Source organism: Lynx rufus, unplaced genomic scaffold (genome assembly GCF_022079265.1).
Source record: "Lynx rufus isolate CCGP_SWC_20201006 ecotype Redwood Valley unplaced genomic scaffold, mLynRuf1.p SCAF_30, whole genome shotgun sequence".
Classification (NCBI taxonomy): Eukaryota; Metazoa; Chordata; class Mammalia; order Carnivora; family Felidae; genus Lynx; species Lynx rufus.
This window is the reverse complement of record NW_025814846.1, coordinates 2075512-2098726: the sequence shown is the minus strand read 5'-3', so window position 1 is coordinate 2098726 and position 23215 is coordinate 2075512. Positions and strand designations below refer to the sequence as shown.

At 36.7% G+C, this 23215-nt stretch overlaps 1 protein-coding gene across 1 annotated transcript in view; it reads left to right on the top strand.

Moving 5' to 3' along the window:
- Window positions 1–23215, top strand: part of KIF4A (kinesin family member 4A) — a 122435-nt gene that overhangs the window by 1125 nt on the left and 98095 nt on the right. Inside the window, exons 3-6 of the mRNA XM_047092524.1 lie at window positions 3122–3312; window positions 4640–4732; window positions 7771–7937; window positions 8177–8271. Of these exons, the coding sequence (XP_046948480.1) occupies window positions 3122–3312; window positions 4640–4732; window positions 7771–7937; window positions 8177–8271 (546 nt within the window). The remainder of the gene's footprint in view (window positions 1–3121; window positions 3313–4639; window positions 4733–7770; window positions 7938–8176; window positions 8272–23215) is intronic.

Genomic DNA, 23215 nt, shown 5'->3' with positions numbered 1-23215 from the left:
AAGTGGTATGATAACCTAAAGGATGGCACTAATATTGCCGGGGGATTAGGGGTGAATTTCACAACACAGGGAATCTTTGAGATAGGTCTTGAATGATGAGTAGAATCCTTAGGTGAAGAAGGATATTTTCTAAAGCCCCCAAATACTCTGACCAGTTAATAATCTTTATTAAAGAAGCTAAGGCTTTAGTGTTGTTGAAGACCATAGCAGGGTTCTAAAGAAGGGAACAATGTCTGAGAGGTGTCTAATTATTGTTATTCTTTTTTTAATGTTTATTTTTGAGAGAGAGAGAGTGAGTAGGGGAGAGGCAGAGAGAGAGAGGGATGGAGGATCCGAAGTGGGCTCTGTGCTGACAGCAGCAATCCCATTATGGGGCTCAAACTCAAGAACGGTGAGATCATGACCTGAGCCAAAAGGACACTCAACCGGCCGAGCCACCCAGGCACCCCTAATTATTGTTATTTTAGTACAGAGGTTATTCAGGATTCAAAGCAGAGAGCTACATAGAAGTAGAAGCATGGCACACCAGTCCCTTAAAGATGAAAGGCATGTTTGTACATCACCTAGTCTTACTTTGTATCCAAAGAAAAATACTTTCCAGCAATATCTCTAAGTGAACTTACACCATCTATTTAAAATTCTTTTAAATAGGGATAGGGAACTCACTAACTTGCAATAGGGGGTCCTATTGGTTGGATTTTGGACAACTCTAATTGGGTTAGATTATATTGAGATGAAATTTGCTTCCCTATAATTTCCAGTGATGTTAGTTCATCCCTCTAGGTAAATAGAAGCCTTCTTACAGGCAACAGCTATTTACGTGTTTTTTTTCCCCGCTTTTTTAAATGATGTTATGGCTCAGGACACATTGAACACTATTTTACATTTTTTCAATATTAAATCAGGGGCACCTGAGTGGCTTAGTTGGCTAAGCATTGGACTTTTGATTTCAGCTCAGGTCATGACCTTGTGGCTTGTGGGTTCAAGACCTGAGTTGGGCTCTGCACTGTCAGTGCAGAGCCTGCTTGGGATTCTCTGTCTCCCTCCCTCTCTGCCCCTCCCCTGCACGCTCGCTCTCTCTCTCTCTCTCTCTGTCTCTCTGTCTCTCTCAAAATAAATTAATAAACTTAAAAATTTTTTTTAAAATATTAAAGCAATAATCTCAAACTTATAGAAATGTTGCAAAAACAGCATAAAGAACTTTTTTTCCTCTATCATTTGAGATGAATTGTTGACCTGATGCACCCTGAATGTGTATGTATATTGACTACAATCAAGGGCTTCCTCCTACATAACTACAATATAAAGATCAAAATCATGAAATAAGCATTGCTGTATTACTACCATCTAGCCCTCAGACTTCTTTCAAGTTTCACCAATTGTCCCAATAATGTCCTCTAGAGTAAAAGGATCTCATTTAAAAGCACTTATTGTATATAGTTGTACTGCCTCCGTATAGTCTGTTTCATTTTAAAGTTTTTCCAGTCTTTTTTGAAGATCACAAGCCAGTAATTTTGTAAACTGTTTATCAGTTTTGGTGTGTCTAATGTTATGATTAGATTCAGGTTGCATATCTTCAGTAGGAATATCACAGAAGTGGTGCTGTATTCTTTCCTTTGAATCTTATCAAGCAGCACATGATGACTTATTTCGTTACTGCTGATGTTCATTTTGATCATTTGATTACAGTGTTGTCTGCGAGGCTTCTCCACTATAAAGTTAAACTTTTTCCTATTTACACATTTGGAAGACAATTATATGATTCTATCTAAGTCTTCTAATTAACCATCCCTCCTTTCCTTTAGTTATTCCAGAAACAATATGGTTCCCAGGCCCTTCATCATCTGGTCATCTTCCTCAGAATGTACCTTCACGGTTTAGTAAGAGCCCTATAGTTCTACTTTTATCTTAACTTGGGAAACTATAAGAATCAAATTATAGTCTTTAGAGGCAATATAAAGTAGGTAGCGATTCTAATATGTATATATTTGATTAACATTGCTCTCAGTTGCAAAGGCAAAGCCAATATTTTTTCACTCAGCTCAGTGACATCCTCTCCTACTCTGAATTCCCAATACCAGAGAGCCCTGAATATTTTGGAAAAAGTACTGAAACTTGGTTTCCCCAGTTACTACTATATACACATATCTGTGGTATTGTAGATGATTATGGAATGTTATGTTTTTGCCCTGTAGTTGTGCCAGTTGACACTAGCTATTTATTACAGTGGAAATCTTGATTTAACATCTTATGATCTTTCAGAATATCAAGGTCTTCATTTAGACATACAAGTTCTTTTAAAAAGAAAAAAAAAGGCCAAGAACATATATCACATTAAATCATACTTAAATGATGACATGTCTATAAGAAGCCTGATAATATGGTCCAGATGGACTGAGAGTTTAAATAGGGAGTGGATGCTTTCATTGGTTATAAAAAATCTACTTTGTTGCCTTTTCAGATGAAGACTGGTAAAAAAAAAACATATATGTTGGAATTCCTTCTATTTATGCAACTTCTAGGACTTTCATTTAATTCCCATAATTTAGAATTGCTAGAAGTAGAATTATAAAGCTCTGAATGGCTTTTTGACAGTGACTGGGCCACCTTTATTACCTCATTCATATCTTTAAATGTTTTACTTCTTTGGGGTACTTGGGTGGCTCAGTCGGTTAAGCGTCCAACTTCGGTTCAGGTCATGATCTCATGGTTCATCAGTTCAAGCCCCACATCAGGCTCTGTGCTGACAGCTAAGAGCCTGGAGCCTGCTTCAGATTCTGTCCCCCTCTTTCTCTGCCCCTCCCCTGCTCGCTTGCTCTCACTCTCTCTCTCAAAAATAACATTTAAATAACTAACTAAATAAATGTTTTACTTCCTAGCTTTTAAGGGCCACAAAGAGGGGCACATATTCTGGAGTTGGTATTTTTTTTCTTTGCTTATTTGGACTAATGCAAAATCATGGCACCCATCTAAGTTTTCTGTATGTCTGCTAGTCCTAAGAGACCCTTGTCTTAAGAGAGCAGTCTCAATTTTGTTGCAAATAATTGCTGAAAGAAGTTGAGTATATTGATTGGTTGAAAATATTTAAACACCACTATGTATGTGACTTCTGTTTTGCCAGGATACAATGCAACCGTCCTGGCCTATGGGCAAACTGGCTCTGGAAAAACCTATTCAATGGGAGGTGCATACACTGCAGAGCAAGAGAATGAACCAACAGTTGGGGTTATTCCTAGGGTAATACAATTGCTCTTCAAAGAAATTGATAAAAAGAGTGACATCGAATTTACTCTGAAAGTATCATACTTGGAGGTAAATGATTTATCTTTAATTATACAGAATTCAAATGTAACTTGGGTGGAAAAAATAAATCCAAATCATGTTCTTCCCGGCATGACTCAAATTAGTAAATTGCATTTTTAGTAAATTACATTTTAATAAATTGATAGAGAAAATTTACTGGCTCAGTTGGATCTGGCTCCCACCCAGTTCTTTTCTTGTCAGAAGAGTCTGTTTAATCTGATTGTTAGAGGAGTTGGCATTGCCGTATAAAAAGATAATAGGAATTCTTTAATTCCAATTTGGCTTCCACTGCTGATTCCCTGTAGAGTATGCAGAAGAATATCCGATTTCCCTTTATTATTTTGAAGCCTAAGTGATAATGCTTCTAGTTTCAGGAAGAATGTTATAAAAAGTGGGTGAAGTATTGAGCTGTGTGTGTGAGAATAGAATGTGTTTATTCAACAGATAGTTATTAAATACCTACTGCGTTACAGGACCTGTTCTAGCTACTTAGGATATATCAATGAACAAAACATTAAAATCCCTACCCTTGTGGGGTTTTCATTCTAGTGAATATCACTATACAAGTAGATGGGCCAGTTATATCTATGTTTAAGAAATTTGTGGCTTCTGGGAAACTAGTTGGTTAGTTCCTTAGTAGTGATATCTTTAATAAGCAATAATTAAACTTACATAATTTAAGCATGCAATTATATATTGTATGTGAATACTTCACCCTGGAGTTGAATCTTAATATGTATAGGAGGTGTGGAGTTGGAAGATGGGGAGTTAAACATCATTAAGATTAGCCTTCTTGGATATCTTGATTAACCCAGTTGTGGTCAAGGTAATCAAATGTAAAAATTACTTAAGAACTTCGTATGTTAAATAGTAGCAACAGCCATAATAGCAAACAAATATGGTGCTTATATCCGCTAAACACTGTTCTAAGTTCTTAGAGTTCTGGTTGTTGAAATATTGGTTGCCACTTCTCCTGTTTGCTTTTCATTTCCCCCCTCCAATAAGGACCCTTTACTTACATTTTAACAATCAGGAAGGTGATACTGTCATGCCACCATCAAAGAACTGGATTTGGGCACCCATGTAACTTTTCATTGTGTCCAGTATTCCCAAGAAAGTGTCTTAACAGCAGTCTCAATTTTGTTACAACTAATATGTGAATTCATTCTTGTAAGTATCAAATGGTTACATGTAGAATTAAAGTCCTTTTCTTTATTATAAGAATAAAATGTTGTAAAATATTTTTAATACAGGAAGTCGCAAAGAATTTTAAAAGTCACCCAAGATTACCACTATTAACATCTTGTGTTTGCCATTTTATTTTTAACAATACCAGATTTACAATGAAGAAATCTTGGATCTTCTATGCCCGTCTCGTGAGAAAGCCTCTCAAATAAATATACGGGAAGATCCTAAGGAAGGCATAAAGGTGTGTTTGTCTCTCATTTAATGTTACTGAAAAATGTTGGCCACCACTAACATTTACATCTCTTTTATTTGCCACTGTGGTTTTAAATGACTACTGACATCTCAGTCTTTCGGGTTTTGTGTGATCTTAATTCCCTTTGTTAATCTAGAATTCCTAAATGGGAGCTCTTGTGGGGAAGGAAGTTTTATCATCTTCCTGTTACCTATTTCTCATTTTTATTTAAATTCTTTAATATATTGTGCAGTACTGGTTTCAGGAATAGAATTTTGTGATTCATCATTTACATATAACACCCAGTGCCCTCCTTAATACCTGTCACTCATTTAGCCCAATCCCCCCATCCCACTCCCCTAATAAAATAAGATAAAAACAGGGAGGGAGGCAAACCATAAGATACTCTTAAATACAGAGAACAAACTGAGGGTTATCTTCCTGTTACCTCTTGAAGGAATGTTAATATCAGTCAATTAAATATTTATTATTTACAGAGTTCTAAGACCAGGCTATTTATTTAGTACAGTAACCACTAGCCACAAATAGCTATTTAAACTTAAATGAACTAAAATATAATGAAATTTAAAATTGAGTCCCTTCATCACACCAGCCACATATCAAGTGCCCACTAGCTATATGTGGCTGGTGGCTACTGTAGGACAGCACAGATATAAAACATAACCATGGTCACAGAAAATTTGTTGGGACAGCACTGTAACAGACATTGTGCTAGGCAGTGGGATGATATTTAAAAAGGAAAAAGGGTGAATGATATAAAAAATTTAAAATCCATAAGTACCAAAGGAAGACGAGATCACTTACATGAGAGGCTTCTGTCATATGGTTTAGTTGTGGGATGAGGAGCTGAACAGAAAATTCAAGGCAAGGTTGGGAGTTTAGTATGCGGGAGTGGACCAAATCCAGAAGCTAGAATCAAAAACATGCACAGCTTGGATCTAGCTCCAGCTTGAGTATTCAGGGGTGGAGAATCCAAGGCTGGAAGTAGATGAGTCTATATAACTTAGGAAAAATTAGTAAAATAGTATCTTACCCATCTCCTTTTCCTTCCTCTCTTCCCTGCATGGAAAGTTGAAGGTTTAGGATACAGGTACATGAGGAGCAGCTGTGCTTATGATTTTTTTTCTTCTGGTCATTAGCCAGGTATTAAAGCAAGGCTTGAAAGGTCAGACTTATTTGAAAGCCTGAAAAATTTGGAATATAGGGAGACAATTTGGATAGTGGGGATACAAAACCTGGGCAAAATGTGTGCTATTGCCAGAAAGAATATTGGTACTGAGCCAGGTTTTGGCCCATTTCCAAGATCTTTTATATGCATGCCAAGGCAGGAATTAAATCCCAAGCATTATTTGAGGTAAAATTCTCAGTACAAAGAAGTGTGAGTTATCTGACTTAAATTAGAGTGGGTAAGAACAAGTTTGTAAACACTCTTCAAATGGGATGGATGGAATATAAGTAGAGAAAAGAAGTAAGGGTATTCTTGTAGCAAGGAGTAGCTTAAGCAGGAAAACAGGAAATATACTCTTGGGGATAATAAGACTACACCGGTCTGTCTGGATTAGAGAATTTGAGTTGAGAATTAATAGATGTGTTAGGACCAGATTATGAAGCCAGGCTAAAGCATCATGTGTTCCATCCCTGTGAACAGTTTATAAATGAGATTGCTATGGCCACTTTTACCAAGATTTTGTCTTATGTGTGTATCTCTCCAGCTATGTTAGCTCCTGAAGTTTAAGAGTGTCTTAAAAATCTCCTTGGGAGCACCTGGGTGGCTCGGTAGGGCAGCAGACTCTTGATCTCGGCTCAGGTCATGATCTTGTGGTTTGCTGTCAGTGCGGAGCCTGCTTGGGATTCTCTCTCTCCCTCTCTCTCTGCCCCTATACCACTCATGTATGCGCATGTGCTCTCTCTTTCTCCCTCTCTCTCAAAATAAATACATACACTTCAAAGAAAAATCTCCTTGGATCCTCATTATTTAGCGCAGAACTTAGTAATTTGGTGACATTTTAGGAAGCAGGATTTTAGGGAGACTGAACAGAAGTAGACTGAAAAGGAGACAGACTAGGAAGACAGATGAGGAAGGCCATTTGGAGAAACTTTGCCTTATTCTTCACGCATGAAGTAAGATTCGCCTGGACTAGGCAAGTAGATGTGGAAAGGAAAAGGAAGTGATGGATGCAAAAGAAAAATGACTAGGAGCTGGTGATAGATGAGACAGGGAGAAATGGGAGGCAAAGAATTGAAGGTGAATCTGAGGTTTTGAGAACAGAGATACTGATAGAAGTGGAGAAGTAGTGGAGAGAATCAGTGTTGGTGGAAGGAAGATGAGTTTGGTTTATAATTCACTGTTTTCAAAGTGTAAGAGGCAGGCAATTTGAAATGAAAGACTAGAAATTAGGACCACAGATGTAGATTTGGGAGCCATGGAGTAATAAAATAATAGCATATTTGGGCTAGAAGGGACATTATAATCATCTAGGGCGATCTTCAGAGACTCCAAGAGATTTTAACTTGTACAAATTCTCTTGGGTGGATATGTACCAAGCCTAGGACTCTGTTTTCCTGCTATTTCCCCTAGTGAAAATGAAGTATAAAACAGGTCAGAGGTATACGAAGGATCATAGGGTCACATGGAGAAAGTAGTAAAGAGAAATACCATAACTATTTGTGTTGCCATTCTTGGGGCCAAAGCTTACCTTCACTTGGGGGTTCTCCAGAAGGCACCTATTCATTGCTTTATCCTAAAATCTAGAGATCTCTTCTAGCTCCAGTATTGTCTGGTACCCTTGTTTTGGAAGTCCCTAGGGGAGATTAGAGACCTTGGTTTGCAGTGATCACAGAGTTGCTAGTCAAACAGTCCTCATTATTACCACAACTGTTCTATTTATTGAGGTTCTATTGGAACATGAAAGCATTATTTTTTTAAACTACCAATCCCTATATCTCTGATGAAGTATTTAAAGTAGAATCTAAAATAAGTAAATAAAGTTGAATCTTAAGGAAATTTTTTTCTTTCTCTGAATTAGATTGTGGGACTCACCGAGAAGACTGTTTTAGTTGCTCTGGATACCGTTTCCTGTTTGGAACAGGGTAACAACTGTAGGACTGTGGCCTCCACAGCTATGAACTCCCAGTCATCCCGATCTCATGCCATCTTTACAATCTCCATCGAACAAAGAAAGAAAAGCGACAAGTAAGTTACAGTTACAGCTTCAAGAGTCAACATTTTTAACTTAGTTCAACTGAAGTTGAGTATTAAGTTGCTTCTTTGGCTGATTGACAATTCCTCGAAGATCAGTACTCTGAGTACTGGTAACCAGTGGAGCCATTTGGGCTGACTTGGAAGAACATGAGAGCCAGCAGGTCAGCTTTGACACTCAGCTGCCTTCAAGCTCACGTACTGTTCTCACTGGTGTCTTCTTGTCATCACAGGAATAGCAGTTTTCGCTCCAAATTGCATCTTGTAGACCTTGCCGGATCAGAAAGACAGAAGAAAACCAAGGCTGAAGGGGACCGTCTAAAAGAGGGTGAGAGAAATTAAGGCCACAGTTGTAGATGAAAATTTGCAGTACTCTTACTGTGTTGTTGCTGCCTTGACTGAAGTATTTCAGGTCGTATTCTAAAGGTAGCTGCAATTCAAGTTTGAGGCTGATTTCAGAAATAGTGAAACATTGTTTCTTTCCCTTACACTCATTTTCTAATGTAGGGATGAGATTTGGATCTGGCCCTGGGTTTGATTTCATCTGATCCAGGCAAGTTTTAGTTTTTGTTCTGTTTTACCCCCCAGCTACTTATGATTAAAATCAGTAGCCTGATTCTGTCATCTGAAGCATTCACTGTCCTTCTCAGACACTGTCACTTATAAACCTCACCAGCATGGTTTCCAGATGTTCATTTAAGTTGTTGGATATACACAATGAAGCTCCTAAGGCTGAAAGAACCCCGTGGTGTATGCTATTAGACACATTTGTCTAGCATGATAGTGGCCTGGTAATCTGCATGCTTTGGGAATGATCTTTCAAATGATTATTCTAGGTAACAAAAATTAATCTAGTTAACAAAAATTAACAACCAGCTCCTATTTCTCAATGTTGTACCTAAGGATCTCATAAAAGATTTTGCCAAATGCCTTGCCACAGTTCAGGTATACTATGTCTGCCATATTTCTCATAGCTACCAGTTCAGTAACAGTACAAAAAAAAATAGGGGTGCCCGGATGGCTCAGTCAGTTGAGCATCTGACTCTTGGTTTTGGCTCAGGTCATGATCTCAGGGTTGTGATATTGAGCCCTGTGTTGGACTCTACACTTAACTTGGGATTCTCTCTCTTTTCCTCTGTCCCTCTCCCCACACTCACACGTGCTCTCTAAAAAATTTTCAAAAAAAAAAAAAGAAATAAGGATTAGCCTAAATTGACTTCGTGAATTCAAGCTGGCTTCTAGCGTTTATTCTTCCGTTCCTAGGTTCTTGCAAGCCATCCCTGTAATATTCTGTCCCATAATAATCTAGAAGACTTACATCAAACTTCCTGGTCTGTAATTTATAGAATTAACTTATACCTCTTTTTTTTTTTTTTTGAAAATTGAAATTGCATCTGTCCAGTCTTCTGGAATGTCTTTCTCTGTGCTTCCTCAAAGATCATTGACATAGCTTCAGCATTCTTATTTGAAATTACTCTCATTTTTCTTGGTAATAATTCCTCTGGCCCAAGATATTTGAACTCCTGTTAAAGTAGTTCAGTTCTCACTTACTACCCCTTTACTCATATTGGGCTTCAGTTCCCTCTGGGGAACTGAGAATGCAGAAGCAAAAATAGTAATTGAGGAATTTTACCTCTGTCATACATCATTATTATACTGCTGGCACAGGGCAGAGACCTATTTCTTCCTCACTCAGCTTTTTGTTCTGAATGTATTTGAAAGTGCCCTTTTTGTTCTGTGTTTGCACTGTGAGATTTAGCCTTCTTAATACTATTTTTAAAGGTTCTTCTGCCTGTCTTTTTTTAGGTTTACAGTTCTGAGTTTTTTTAACAGCTTTATTGAGATCTAATTCACATACCATAAAAATCACTCATGTAAACTGTACATTTCGGTGGATTTTAGTATATTCACAGAGTTGTGCAACCATCACCACAATCTAATTTTAGAACATTATTATCAACCTCAAAAAGAGACTCCATACCAATTAGCAGTCACTCCCCATTCCCACCCCCTTCTCTAGCCCTAGGCAACCATAACCTGTATTTCGTATAAATATAGTCATAGAATATGTGGTCTTTTGGGAGTGGCTTGCTTCACTTAACATAAGATTTTTAAGGATCATCCATACTTCATTCACTTTGATTGCAGAATCATATTCTGGTGTATGGATATACAACATTTTGTTTGTATCAGTTGCATCCAATTTGGCTATTTTGAATATTGCTCTCTGAGCATCTGTGTATAAGTTTTTGTGTAGACAAATGGGTTTTTTTGTTTTGTTTTTGTTTTTGTTTTTTAAAATTTTTTAGAGAGAGAGTGAGAGAGCACGAGTGGGGGAGAGCGGGAGAGGGGGAGAGAAAGGGAGAATCCCAAGCAGGTTCCATGCCAGCATGGAGCCCAACATGGGACTTGATCCCATGACCCTGGGATCATGACCCAAGCCAAAATCAAGAGTCAGACATCCAACTGACCAAACTACCCAGGCGCCCCAGTGTAGACAAATGTTTTAATTTCTGTTTAGGTATATACCAAAGTGTGTAACAGCTGGGTTGTATGGTAACTTTTTAAATTTATTTTTTTAATTAAAATGTAATTAATATACCATAAAATTCACCCCTTTAAACTGTACAATTCAGTAATTTTTATATATTCACAAAGTTGTGTAACCATCACCACAGTAAGTTTTAGAACATTTTCATCACCCCAAAAAGAAAACCCACACGCATTAGCAGTCATTTCCTATTTTTTCCCAACCTCCCCCCACTCCCACCCTGCCTGTCTATGATTAATCTTCTTTCTGTCTCTACAGATTTGCCTATTCAGGACATTTCATACACATATGATCATACAATATATGGTCTTTGTGACTGGCTTCTTTCACTTAACAATGTTTTCAAGGCTCATCCATGTTGTGTAACATGTATCACTACTTCATTGCTTTTTATTGCCGAACAATATTCTATTACATGAGTATATTAATACTATTATTAATTATTAATACATATTCATATATATATTTATCCACTGATGGACATTTGGGTTGTTTCCACTTTTGTTTTTTATGAATAATGCTGCGATGAGCATTGATGTACAAGTTCTCAAGTGGGTGTATGTTTTCATTTCTCTTGGGTCTATACCTAAGAGTGGAATTGCTGGATCATATGATAACTCTGTGTTTAACTTTTTGAAGAACTGCCAGACTGGTTTTCACAGGAACTATACCACTTTAACTTTCTTAGGATTGTTATTTTTAGAAATCTAATTCTAGTTCTAAAAATAGGATTCTAATTCTTTCATATTCTTACTTTTATTATTTTTTTGTTTTTTATTTTATTTATACTTCTCCCCCCATTCTTTTTAATTTTTTATTTTTGAGAGAGAGAGGATGCAAGTGATCAAGGAACAGAGAGGGAGAGAGACAGAATCCCAGGAGGGGAAGAGAGAGGGAGAGAGAGAGAAGCGGGGCTCACCAGACATGGGGCTCAAGCTCACCAACTGTGAGATCATGACCTCAGCTGAAGTTGGATGCTTAAATGCCTAAGCCATACAGGAGCCCCTATTATTTCTTTAATTGTAGCCATCCTAGTGCGTGTGAAGTGATAACTCATTGTGGTTTTGGTTTGCATTTCCTCAATGGCTAATGATGTTGAGCATTGTTTCATGTGCTTATCAGCAATTTATATATCTTTTTAGAACAATGTTCTTTCAGATTCTTAGCCCATTTTTTAATTGGGTTATTTATCTCTTTATGGTTGAGTTATGTGTGTTCTTTATACTAAGGCCTTATCAGTTTATGAATGCTCTGGATACTAACCCCTTATCAGATACATGCTTTGCAAATGTTTTCTCCCATTCTCTGGGTTATGTTTTCACTTACTGATGGTATCCTTTGAAGCACACAATTTAAAAAAACTTGATGACATCCATTCATCTACTTTTTCTCTTGTTGTGTGTTTGGTGTCATATCTTTAAAAAAATGCCTAATCCAAGGTCACAAAGATTTATGCTTGTTTTCTTCTAGGAGTTTTATGGTTTTAGATGCTGTATTTAAGTCTTTGATCCATTTTGAGTTAATTTTTGTATATGGTGTGAAGTGGCAGTCCAAACTTCAGTCTTTTTGCATGTAGATATTCAATTATCCCTGCATCATTTGTTGAAAAGACTATTCTTTCCCATGGAACTGTCTTGGCATCATTGTCAAGAACAACTGGCATCTCAATTCTATTCCATTGATCTGTATGTCTATCCTTATGCCAGTACTATACTATCTTGATTACTGTAACTTTGTAGTAAGTTTTTTTTTTTTTTTTTTATATGAAGTTTATTGACAAATTGGTTTCCATACAACACCCAGTGCTCATCCCAAAAGGTGCCCTCCTCAATACCCATCACCCACCCGCCCCTCCCTCCCACCCCCCATCAACCCTCAGTTTGTTCTCAGTTTTTAACAGTCTCTTATGCTTTGGCTCTCTCCCACTCTAACGTCCTTTTTTTTTTTTTCCTTCCCCTCCCCCATGGGTTCCTGTTAAGTTTCTCAGGATCCACATAAGAGTGAAACCATATGGTATCTGTCTTTCTCTGTATGGCTTATTTCACTTAGCATCACACTCTCCAGTTCCATCCACGTTGCTACAAAAGGCCATATTTCATTTTTTCTCATTGCCACGTAGTATTCCATTGTGTATATAAACCACAATTTCTTTATCCATTCATCAGTTGATGGACATTTAGGCTCTTTCCATAATTTGGCTATTGTTGAGAGTGCTGCTATGAACATTGGGGTACAAGTGCCCCTATGCATCAGTACTCCTGTATCCCTTGGGTAGATTCCTAGCAGTGCTATTGCTGGGTCATAGGGTAGGTCTATTTTTAATTTTCTGAGGAACCTCCACACTGCTTTCCAGAGCGGCTGCACCAATTTGCATTCCCACCAACAGTTTTGAAATCAGGAAGTGTGAGTGCTTCAACTTTGTTCTTTTTCAAGATTGTTTTGGCTATTCTGGGTCCCTTGCATTTCCATATGAATGTTAGGATCAGCTTGTCATTTTCTGAAAAGAAGGCAGCTGGGATTTTCATAGGGATTGTGTTGAATCTGTAGATCAATTTAGGAAGTATTGCCATCTTAATATTAAGTCTTTCAATTCACAAACCTCAAATGGCTTTCCATTCATTTAGATCTTCTTAAATATCCTTCAATACTTTTTTTAACTTTCAGAGTATAAGTTTTACACTTGTTAAACTTATTCCTAAATATTTTGTTCTTTTCAATGCTGTTGTAAATGGAATTTCATTTTCAAATTGTTTATTGAGCTTTGTATAGTGATCTTGTATCTGCAACCTTGCTGAATTTGTTAGTTCTAATAGGTTTTTAATGGATTCTTTAGGATTTCTATATACAAGTTCATGTCATCTGTGAACAGAGATAATTTTACTTCTTCCTTGCTGGTCTGGATGCCTTTATTTCCTTTTCTTGCCTCATTGTCCTGGCTAGAACCTCTAGGACAATGTTGGATAGAAGTGGTGAGAATGGATATTGTTGTCTTGTTCCTGATTTTAGGGGAAAAGCACTCAGTCTTTTACTACTAAGTATGACGTTAGCTGTGGGTTTTTCTTTTCTCTTTATAATTTTTTTAATGTTTATTTATTTTTGAGAGAGAGAGAGAGAGCGAGCACATGCGCGAGCAGGGGAGAGGCAGAGAGAGAGAGGGAGACACAGAATCGGAAACAGGCTCCATGCTCTGAGCTGTCAGCACAGAGCCTGGAGTAGGGCTTGAACCCATGAGCCACAAGATCATAACCTGAGCTGAAGTCGGATGCTTAACTGACTGAGCCACCCAGGCACCCCAGCTGTGGGTTTTTCATAGATGCCCCTACCTGGATGAGGAATTTCTGTCTATATCTAGTTTGTTGAGTGTTTTTATCATGAGTTTGTCAAATGATTTTTCATCATCTATTGGCATGATCATATTATTTTGTTCATTATTCTGTTGATATGGTTTATTGCATTAAATGATTTTTGGATGTTAAACCAATCTTGTTTTCCTAGAATAAACCTAACTTGTTGCTTTAGTATATTTAGTGACTTTCTTGGACTAATTCTGTAATTCACAGTAGTATACAGTCACAGAAAGTTAGTGGTTAGTCAATGATTGGTCTCAGATTTCCTTAAATGCCTTGAACTAGAACTTTTCCAGCATTTGCCTAGGGCTCTGTATTAGGTGTTGGGGCTTGTCCCTAACACTCAGACTTGTTACAACTCTATCTTAGTCACTTCTTGAACTGGGCCTCAAAGTCAGCCAGGGGTACAAGATAAGGGCTTTTTAGGTATTTCCTGCCATTTTTAGGTCTTTCCTGAGCATGCACATAGCTTTCTAGATCTCCAGAAATATATCCTAGCTTTTTAAAGCCCCCTGTGGACACTTCATTCCCCAGATCTTCCTTTTAAGTTTTCAAGCAGGCTCTTATTTAAAACTGTGGCTATTAAGTTTGGTGTGTATTGTCACCAGATATTTTTCTGTACATAAGTGTGCATATACATGTAGTAATATATTTGTTATATGCCTTTACAGGTTTTAGTATTGCTAAGTTAATTTTGTTTGAATTACACAAGTAATGTATGGATAAATTCCTAGTATAAAAACACAAGCAACGCAGATGAAGAGAAAAGCCCCCCTTGATCTACCTCCCAATCCTAATCTAGGAATAACCACTTTCACCTGCCTGGTTTTTTAATTGGTGTTGTTTCCCTGTTGTTTTTAAAGACAAATGCTATCATACTGCATATATTATTTTTCAACTTCCTTTTGTCTCTTAAGATATCTTTGAAATCTCTTTGTATCACTATATAAATCTGCCTCATTTTTAGAACTGCTATATAGAATTCTACAGTGTTCAAAGTCTACCATGTTTATTTAACTATTCCTGTTTTGAATGACATTTAGGTTGTCCAGTTTCTAGCTATCGACTGATACTCAGTCGATAGCAATGTATATGATATATACTTGAGAGTATTCTCTAGATTATATACTGGGAAGAGGAATTGCTAGGGTGAAGGACATACACATTTGAGATTTTCAATACTGCTAAATATTGTTCTCCAAAATATCTGTCCCAGTATACATGCTATCTATACTATATGAGAATGTTTCCCTGTACTGTTGACAGTATTCATATCATTGATCTTTTTATTTTTGTCCATCTTGAACATTGCATGTTATTTTTAAAAATTTGTATTTCCCCCAATGACTTGTGAAATTGAACATTTTTTTCATGTTATTGGCCATTTCTCTTTCCATTTCTGTGAATTACCTGTTCATACCCTTTGATTACTTTTCTTCTTTCAGGTTATATTTCTCTTGTTGACTTTAGAAGTTGTTTATATATTCCAGATATTAATGACTTGTTGCATATATATTACATATATTTTTCTCGGTCTCATTTTTTAACTTTGTAATCTTTTCATTCATGTTTCCCAATTTTGTTTTCCTAATTTTTTCTTGAGGTAAAATTTATATACAATAAAATGCACATATTTTAAATGTTCAGTTTGTTGAGTTTTGATAGTTGTGTATGCACTTGTGTAACTATCATTCCCTTGTACCCTTTCCCAGTCAACCCACCCTACCCATTTTCCACCTTAAGCAACCACTTTCTTTCGGACTTCTGTCACCATAGATTAATTTTACATGTTCTTAGACTTCATATTAATGGAATCATATCATTTTTATTTGCCTGGCTGCTTTTATTTACCATAATGTGGTTAGTTGTGGGTTTTTTTGGAGATTCGTCCATGTTCTTGCTTTGATTAATGATGTGTTCCTCTGTGTTGCTGAGTAGTATTCCATTATATAATTATACCACTATTTGTCTTTCCATTCTCCTTTAGATGGAAATTTGGGTCATTCCCAGTTGTTAGCTATTATGAATAAGGCTGCCTTGAGCATTCATGTGCAGGTCTTTTTGTTAATATATATTTTCATTTCTCTTGGGTAAATACCTAGGAGTGGAAGAGGTAGATGTATGCTTAACGGTATAAGAAAATGCCTAATGGTTCTCTAACATAGTTTGTACCATTTCTAACAGTTTGTATCATTTCAGCAACGTATGAGAGTTCCAGTTCATCACAGTCTTAGAAACATTAGCGTGAGTGTCAACTGGCATCTCATCATGGTTCTAATTTGCATTTCAAAGATGACAATTTTGAGCCTCTTTTCATGTACTTACTGTCTATTTATGTATCTTATCTTTTGAAGTGTCCTTCAAGTCTTTTACCCATTTTAACAAATTGAGTTATTCATCGTTTTATTGATGATTTGTGAGAGTTCTTTATATATTTTGGATTCAAATGTCAGATAGTGTATGTTACAAATATTCTTTTATAATCTGTGGCTTGTCTGTCTTTTTAATGATATCTTTGAGCAGAAATTTTAATTTTTGTGAAGTGCGGTTTCTCATTTCTTTTCATTAATGCTTAGAAAAGCTCTAAAAGCTTTTAGCACAAAAGCTTGTGTCCTGTCCATGAAATCTTTGCCTGCCCAGAGTCATGAAGATAATCTCCCATGTTTTCTACTTGAAGCTTTATAGTTTTAACTTTTACATTAGTTTTGTAATCTATCTTTAATTAGTTTTTGGTTATAAAGTGAGATAGGGGTTGATCATTCCCCTGACCCCACATGGATATCTGGTTGTTCTAGCATCATTTATTAAAAAGAAGTCCCTTTACCCACTGATTTGACTTGGTATCTTGATATGTTGGGTTGAAAATATGTGTGTAGGTGTATTTCTGGACTCCATTCTGCCCTATTAGTATATCTGTTTATTCTTAAGCCCTTTAATAGATATAGTTTATAGTGTATTTTAATCTCTGGGAGGGCAAGTTTCTCCTTACTGTTCTTTTTTCAGAACCAGTTTGATTATTTTCTCTTCCAGATGAGTTTTAGAATCAGGCTGCCAAGTTCTATGAAAAATTCACAAATTTCATAAATTCTGAATTCAATTTATAGATTAACTTGAGGAGAATTGTGCCTACTCCTCCAGCAGCATGATCTCTGCATTTTTATTCAAGTCTTCTTTTATGTCTTTCAGTGAGCTTTTATAGTTTTCTTAATATAATTCTTACACCACCTACCTTGGTAGACATATTCTGGAGTATTATAGTTTGTGTTGCTATTTTGAATATCCCTTCTATTTTATTTTTTAATCCTGTCTAGGAAAAGTATTAATTTTCAAATTTTGATTCTGTATCTTACGACATTGCTGAATTGCTTTCTTAGTTTCTCATTATTTGGCAGTTGCGTTTCTTGGGTTCCTGGGTAGGTATTCATATTATTTTCAAGTAGACACTTTGGCCTCTTCCTAACGTACTTTATTTCTTATTTCAGTACAAAATTGAATAGTACTAGTGATCGTAGCCATTCTAATTTTTTTATTTTTTTTACTCTAGCTGGGATATTGCCAGTGTTTCACCTTTAATTATCAGTACAGCTCTAGCAGCTATCCTTTGTCAAGTTAAGGAAGTGACTTTTCGTTCCTAGTTTGCTAAGAATTACATATTTTTAAAATAAGAAATGAGTATTGAGTTTATCATTGGGAATTAATGATCGTGTAGTTTTTCTTCTTTTAACCTATTGTTAGAATGAATTGTAAAAATAACTTTTCTATCAGTGAATCGTCCCCATTTGAACATGATAAGTTATTCTTCCTGTACATTGCTGGGTTTCATGTACTAATTTTCAATTTAGGGCATTTACATATATGTTCCTATGAGAGAGTAGCCTGTAACTTTTTTTTATATGTGTGCTCCTTTTGTTCAGTTTTGGTTTGAAGGTTTTGCCAACTGTATAAAATTAGTTGGGAAACTTTTGATTTTTTTTCTGTGGTCTGGTACAGTTTAAATAACATGGGAATTATCTTTGAAGTTTTCTTGAATAATTAGATTTTCTCTATCTGGAGCCAATGTTGATAATTTATATTTTCTTAGAAAACTATTCACTTCGTCTAGATTGTCAAATTTATTGGCATAATTTTGCATATGGATTTACTTTATAGTTTTAATCTCTATATCTGTAATTATGTCTCTCCTTTTAGTTCATTTGTTTATGTATTTTCTCTTTTTTTCTATCACATTTGACAAATTTGTTAATTAACTGTCCTTTTTTCTGTTTTTTTTTTTTTGCTCTCTATTAATGACTTCTTCAGTTGTTTTATTTTGTTTGTTATATTTTTTGTATTGCTTCCTGAGTTGAAAGCTTAGTTCTTTTTTTTTCTTTTTTTTTTTAAGCTTTTAGAGAAGTCAGCATGGTATAATGAATACCCCATGTACCTGTCCTACAGTTCCAACAATGGCTAATTTATGACCAGTCTTGTTTCACCTGTATCCTGACTACTTTCTCCCACTGATATTATTTTGAAGCAAATCCCAGATATATTTTTTTATTAATTTCAGTTTGTATCTGAAAAAATAAGAACTTTTAAGAATATAATCACCTAAAAATTAATAATAATTCCTTAATATCATTAAATATCTTGTCAGTGTTCAAATTTCCAATAGTCTCATTAATTCTGTTTATTTGGGGCCACCTGGGTGGCTCAGTTGGTTAAGCATCCAACTCTGGCTCAGGTCGTGATCTCACAGTTCGTGGGTTCAAGCCCTGCGTGGGGCTCTGTGCAGACATGCTCAATGTCTGGAGCCTGCTTCCGATTCTATGTCTTCCTCTCTCTCTGCCCTCCCCTGCTCGCGCTCTGTCTCTGTCTCTCTCGAAAATAAAATAAAACATTAAAAAAAATTCTGTTTATTTGGATCAAGATCTAAGCAAAGTCCACACATTGATCTTACTTGATAGGTTTTTTAAGTCTCTTTTAATCTGTGAGTATCGCCTCCATCTCTCCTTACCCCTCAATTTCCTGGAATATTTATTGAAGAAATCGGGTTGTCTTACAGAATTTCTCATAGTCTGAATTCTGCTGATTGCATCCCATGTAGTTTTAATATGTTTCTCTTTCCTTTATATTTCCTACGAATTGGTAGCTAGATCTAGAGCCTAAGTGACATTCAGGATAGATTTTTTTCTTTTTTTCCTTTTATGTATACCATTCGATTATCTCTCTTTTGGTAGCATAGTTCACTTGTTTTCAATTGTTCTCCAAAAAGATACATTTAAAACTATACATTTTCCTCTAAGTACCACTTGGATATGGTCTTATAATTTTGAGAAATAGTCCTCTATTAATTTCTAAGTTAGATGACCATACTGCCTTTTTCATTTTTCCTTTAACCTAAGAATTATGTAGAAGGTGTTTCTATGTACCCTATTATTGCTTATTTCTGATACATTGCATTATGACCAATAAATGTGTATGACTTCTGGTTTTTGAAATTTGGCCTGATTCTTGTTTGGTCTTTCTTGATATTCCATGTGTATTTGAAAAAAGTGTGTTTTCTGTTGGGTATGTAGTTCTATATGTGCCTATTAGATAAACTCTCTAATTATATTATTCAGATCCTTCATGTTCTTTCTTGTTATTTGCTTAATAAGTTATTTTGTCACAATATGACCAAGGATTTGTCAGTTTCTCCTTGTATTTCTTTATACATTAGATATATGTATATATATGCATTTTATGCATTATATATATGTATACACACATTTTTTGCAGCTATTTTTTTAATTGAAGTGTAGTTGACATACAATGTTATATTAGTTTCAGGTGTACAACTTAGTGATTCGATGATCCTATACATTACTCAGTGCCCATAAGTATAGTCACCATCTGTCACTATACAATGTTATTACAATTATATACATATATATTTTTTTAATGTTTATTTTTGAGAGACAGAGTACGAGTGGGGAAGAGGCGGAGAGAGCGGGAGACACAGAATCCGAAGCAGGCTCCAGCACGGAGCCCGATGCAGGGTTTGAACTCAATAACCGCAAGATCATGACCTGAGCCAAAGTCAGACACTTAACCGACTGAGCCACCCAGGTGCCCACCCCCCACCCCAATGTTTTCTTTTAACAGAGGGTTTTATCCTACATATATCTTATGTTTGTGTTTGGTTATTCCTGCTGTGTCGCTGGTTGCTAGCCCAGGGGTCTGCTCCTACTCTGGTACCACAACCAATTACCATGGACTATTGTCCCAAAGCGTTTTTGCTGAATCCCCTACCTTCAAGTCTGCACTACCCCTAGAGTTGGTGCCACCTTTCACAGCAGTTCTCTCCTGTATGTATTTTTTTCTTCTGTTAGTCTTATACATCTGCTTTCAATCTCTCAAGAATTTTGCAGTCTTGATCCCACCAGTGATAGACTCACAGGTGGTTAGTGGCTTCTCACTTGGCAGCATCTTCAAAGACTGTTAGGGGTTCTCAAAGGAATTTCACTCAACTGCATTAGAGTTTTGCATATACATTCTGGGTTACCCATTTTAGCTTCAAAGCTTCACTTTCCTCATTTGTAAAATAGGATTCGAATATATACATACCCCCACAGGAATGTGAGGATTAAGTGAACTCATATATATAAAACATGCAGTGTGATTCCTGGTATATAGTAGCTTCTTAATAATCATCAATTCCATCTCCTGTGTTTTACTTGCTCTGGATGGTGGTTAATAAGGAGTATAGGGGCCCTACTGATATTTATAGACAAGCCCAGCTGAACTAAGGACCCTAGAAGCTTGCTAGGGTGCTTGTCAACATTTGAGGTAGATTTTGAGGGTGGAAGAAGCTTTAGGGTGTGACTTGTCCTAGCAGAATTAAGTTTTCTTTAGTTAATAAAATATCATTCCCAAAGCCAAGCTCCCCACTATTAGAGGGAATAATTTTCTACCTATTGAGAGCAAAGAAAGTTGCTAGCCCCTCTTGGATATTTTCTGAGGGTGGATACGGCCCATCAGAATTTTGTTGCATATTGCATTATTGGGGGTGGAGGAAGGCAATGTACTCAAGTAGATTTGATTTATGAGGCAAAGAAGTTTATGATAAAATCATGGCCTCAGGTCAAGTGGGAGATGCCATTAGCTGAAGGGAAATTAGCAAGAAAAGAAGACATAGGTAGAGAGCAGACTACAAAGAGAAAGATAATAAATTTGATTTTGGACATGTCAGATTTGAAATGCATATTAGAAAAATCCAGGAGGAAATGGGAAATTCAGAACTAGAGCTTAGAAGCAACATCTGGGGGTGGGGGTGGGGCCTGGCTGGCTCAATCAGAAGAGGATGCGACTTTTGATCTCGGGGTGGTAAATTTGATCCCCAGGTCATAAGTTCGATCCCCACACTGGGTGTAGAGATTGCTTAAGTAAATAAAACATTTAAAAAAAAGAAGCAAGATCTGAGCTGGAGATAAATAGTTGAAATCCATGGGTAAAGTTGCCCAGGGAGAGTTGTGTAGAGAAAGACTAGATAACAAGAGAGCCAACACTAAATATTAGTGAGGAGCACTAATATTTAAGAGAAGTAAAAAAAAAAAAAAAGAGTCAGGAGTAAATGAGCTACTTAAAGCAGTTGAAGAGATGCAGGAGAAGTAGTAGCTTAAAAGCCAAGGTAAGAGTTTCTAGAAAAGAGAGATTGTCACCTGTGTCAGATGTTTCAGAGTGGTTACATAAGATGAGGACTGAGAAGAGACAGATGGATTTGTCCATTGAGGTTTTTGGTGATCTTTGCCAGAGTGGTGTCATTGAGTGGTATGGAATTAGGGCAGGTTGTATCTGACGGGTGTGGTGGGGATGGGGAGTGCATTTAACTACTGTTCTAAATGTGGTATTTATCTTATCCATTCATTTCCTTATTCTAAGATCCCTTAACAATACATAGTGATAATGTATTGTTCTTTTGTCCCTGGTGTTTTGTTTTTTTGTTTTCACTCACTGTTATGTCTGTGAGATTCATTCATCCTGATACATAGAGCTCTGTTCTAAGTTTTTTAAACTAGAGTCTTGGGTTTTATTACCGTAAAATCATATCAGTTAAAAGAAAATGATTGCTTTGCCAATATTTATTCCTAAGATTCTCTTATTTTTTGTTTATTAGCAAGAAGAAGGATGTTGAAGGATACACCCTGGGCTTGTACAGTTGCTTTCTTCAGGAGGATCTAGTTTCTGATTTAAATTAGAATGGTTTTGGTATTTTAATATTTGGAATGATAATTGCTACTGGTTTTGGTAAATAGTATTTAATTCTTTTAGTTCAAGAAAGTCTTTTTTATGCTGTACTTAATCACCTAAAGAGATCTTTTTTTAATGTTTTTTTATTTCTTATTTTTGAGAGACAGAGAGAGAGACAGAGTGCAAGCAGGGGAGGGACAGAGAGAGAGGGAGACACAGAATCCAAAATGGGTTCCAGGCTCTGAGCTGTAAGCACAGAGCCTGATGCGGGGCTCGAACTCATGAACTGTGAGATCAGACCTGAGCTGAAGTCGGATGCTGACTGAGCCACCCAGGTGCCCCTAGAGAGGTCTTTTTTAAGCTCAAGTTGTCTGTTTCTTTCAGCAACCCTGTTTTGTTAAAGGCCTGTTCTGCTTGTCCTTTCTTTGGCTTTGGAGTCCCCTTATGTGGATTGTTACTTTCCTTTGTCTGCTCATTGGGACTCAAGTGTCTTAGGTCCCAGCAGCTGTGTGACTGGAAAGGGCACAGTGGTTTCTGCCCATGAGCCAGCACTGTAGCAGTGGGCATGTTGTCATGTCAGTAAGCTGCTCACACCACTGCGAGGTATCAGGAAGAAGTCTCTCTGTACTCTTGTTCCCTGGTGCTGTCCTTGTCTCAAGGTGGAAAGCACCCAGCCTAACTCTTCAGTTTCTTTTCAGCATTTTCACATCCAGAGAAACCTGGTATACTCCCATAGACAATATCAACTGTCCCCTAGGAGTTCAAAGAGTCCTGAAGGCCGACCCTTCACCAAAAGCCCTGTTCCCATCCTTGTACTTTGGCTCTACTACATCAGACCCTAAGCCCTTGGCTCAGAGTTCTCATCTCTTCCACAGATGAAAATCTCTGCATCACCCCTTACTATCAGGTCTCAGGCCCATCCTGTGACCTCATTCTCTTGGCTGACTACAGTACCTATTTGGCTCAAGAACAGAGTGGATGGATCAGACTTGGGAATAGAGGGGATCCTGGGATATCTTTAACCTACCATCTGCCCAAAATCCATCTAAATTTTTTAAATATACTACCAAATTCCCATGAAGAAATGAGATCATTCAGTTTTCTAAAGTTTTTTAACTTCTTTAAGTATTATTACCAATTTGATAAGTGAAAATGGTATCTCATTT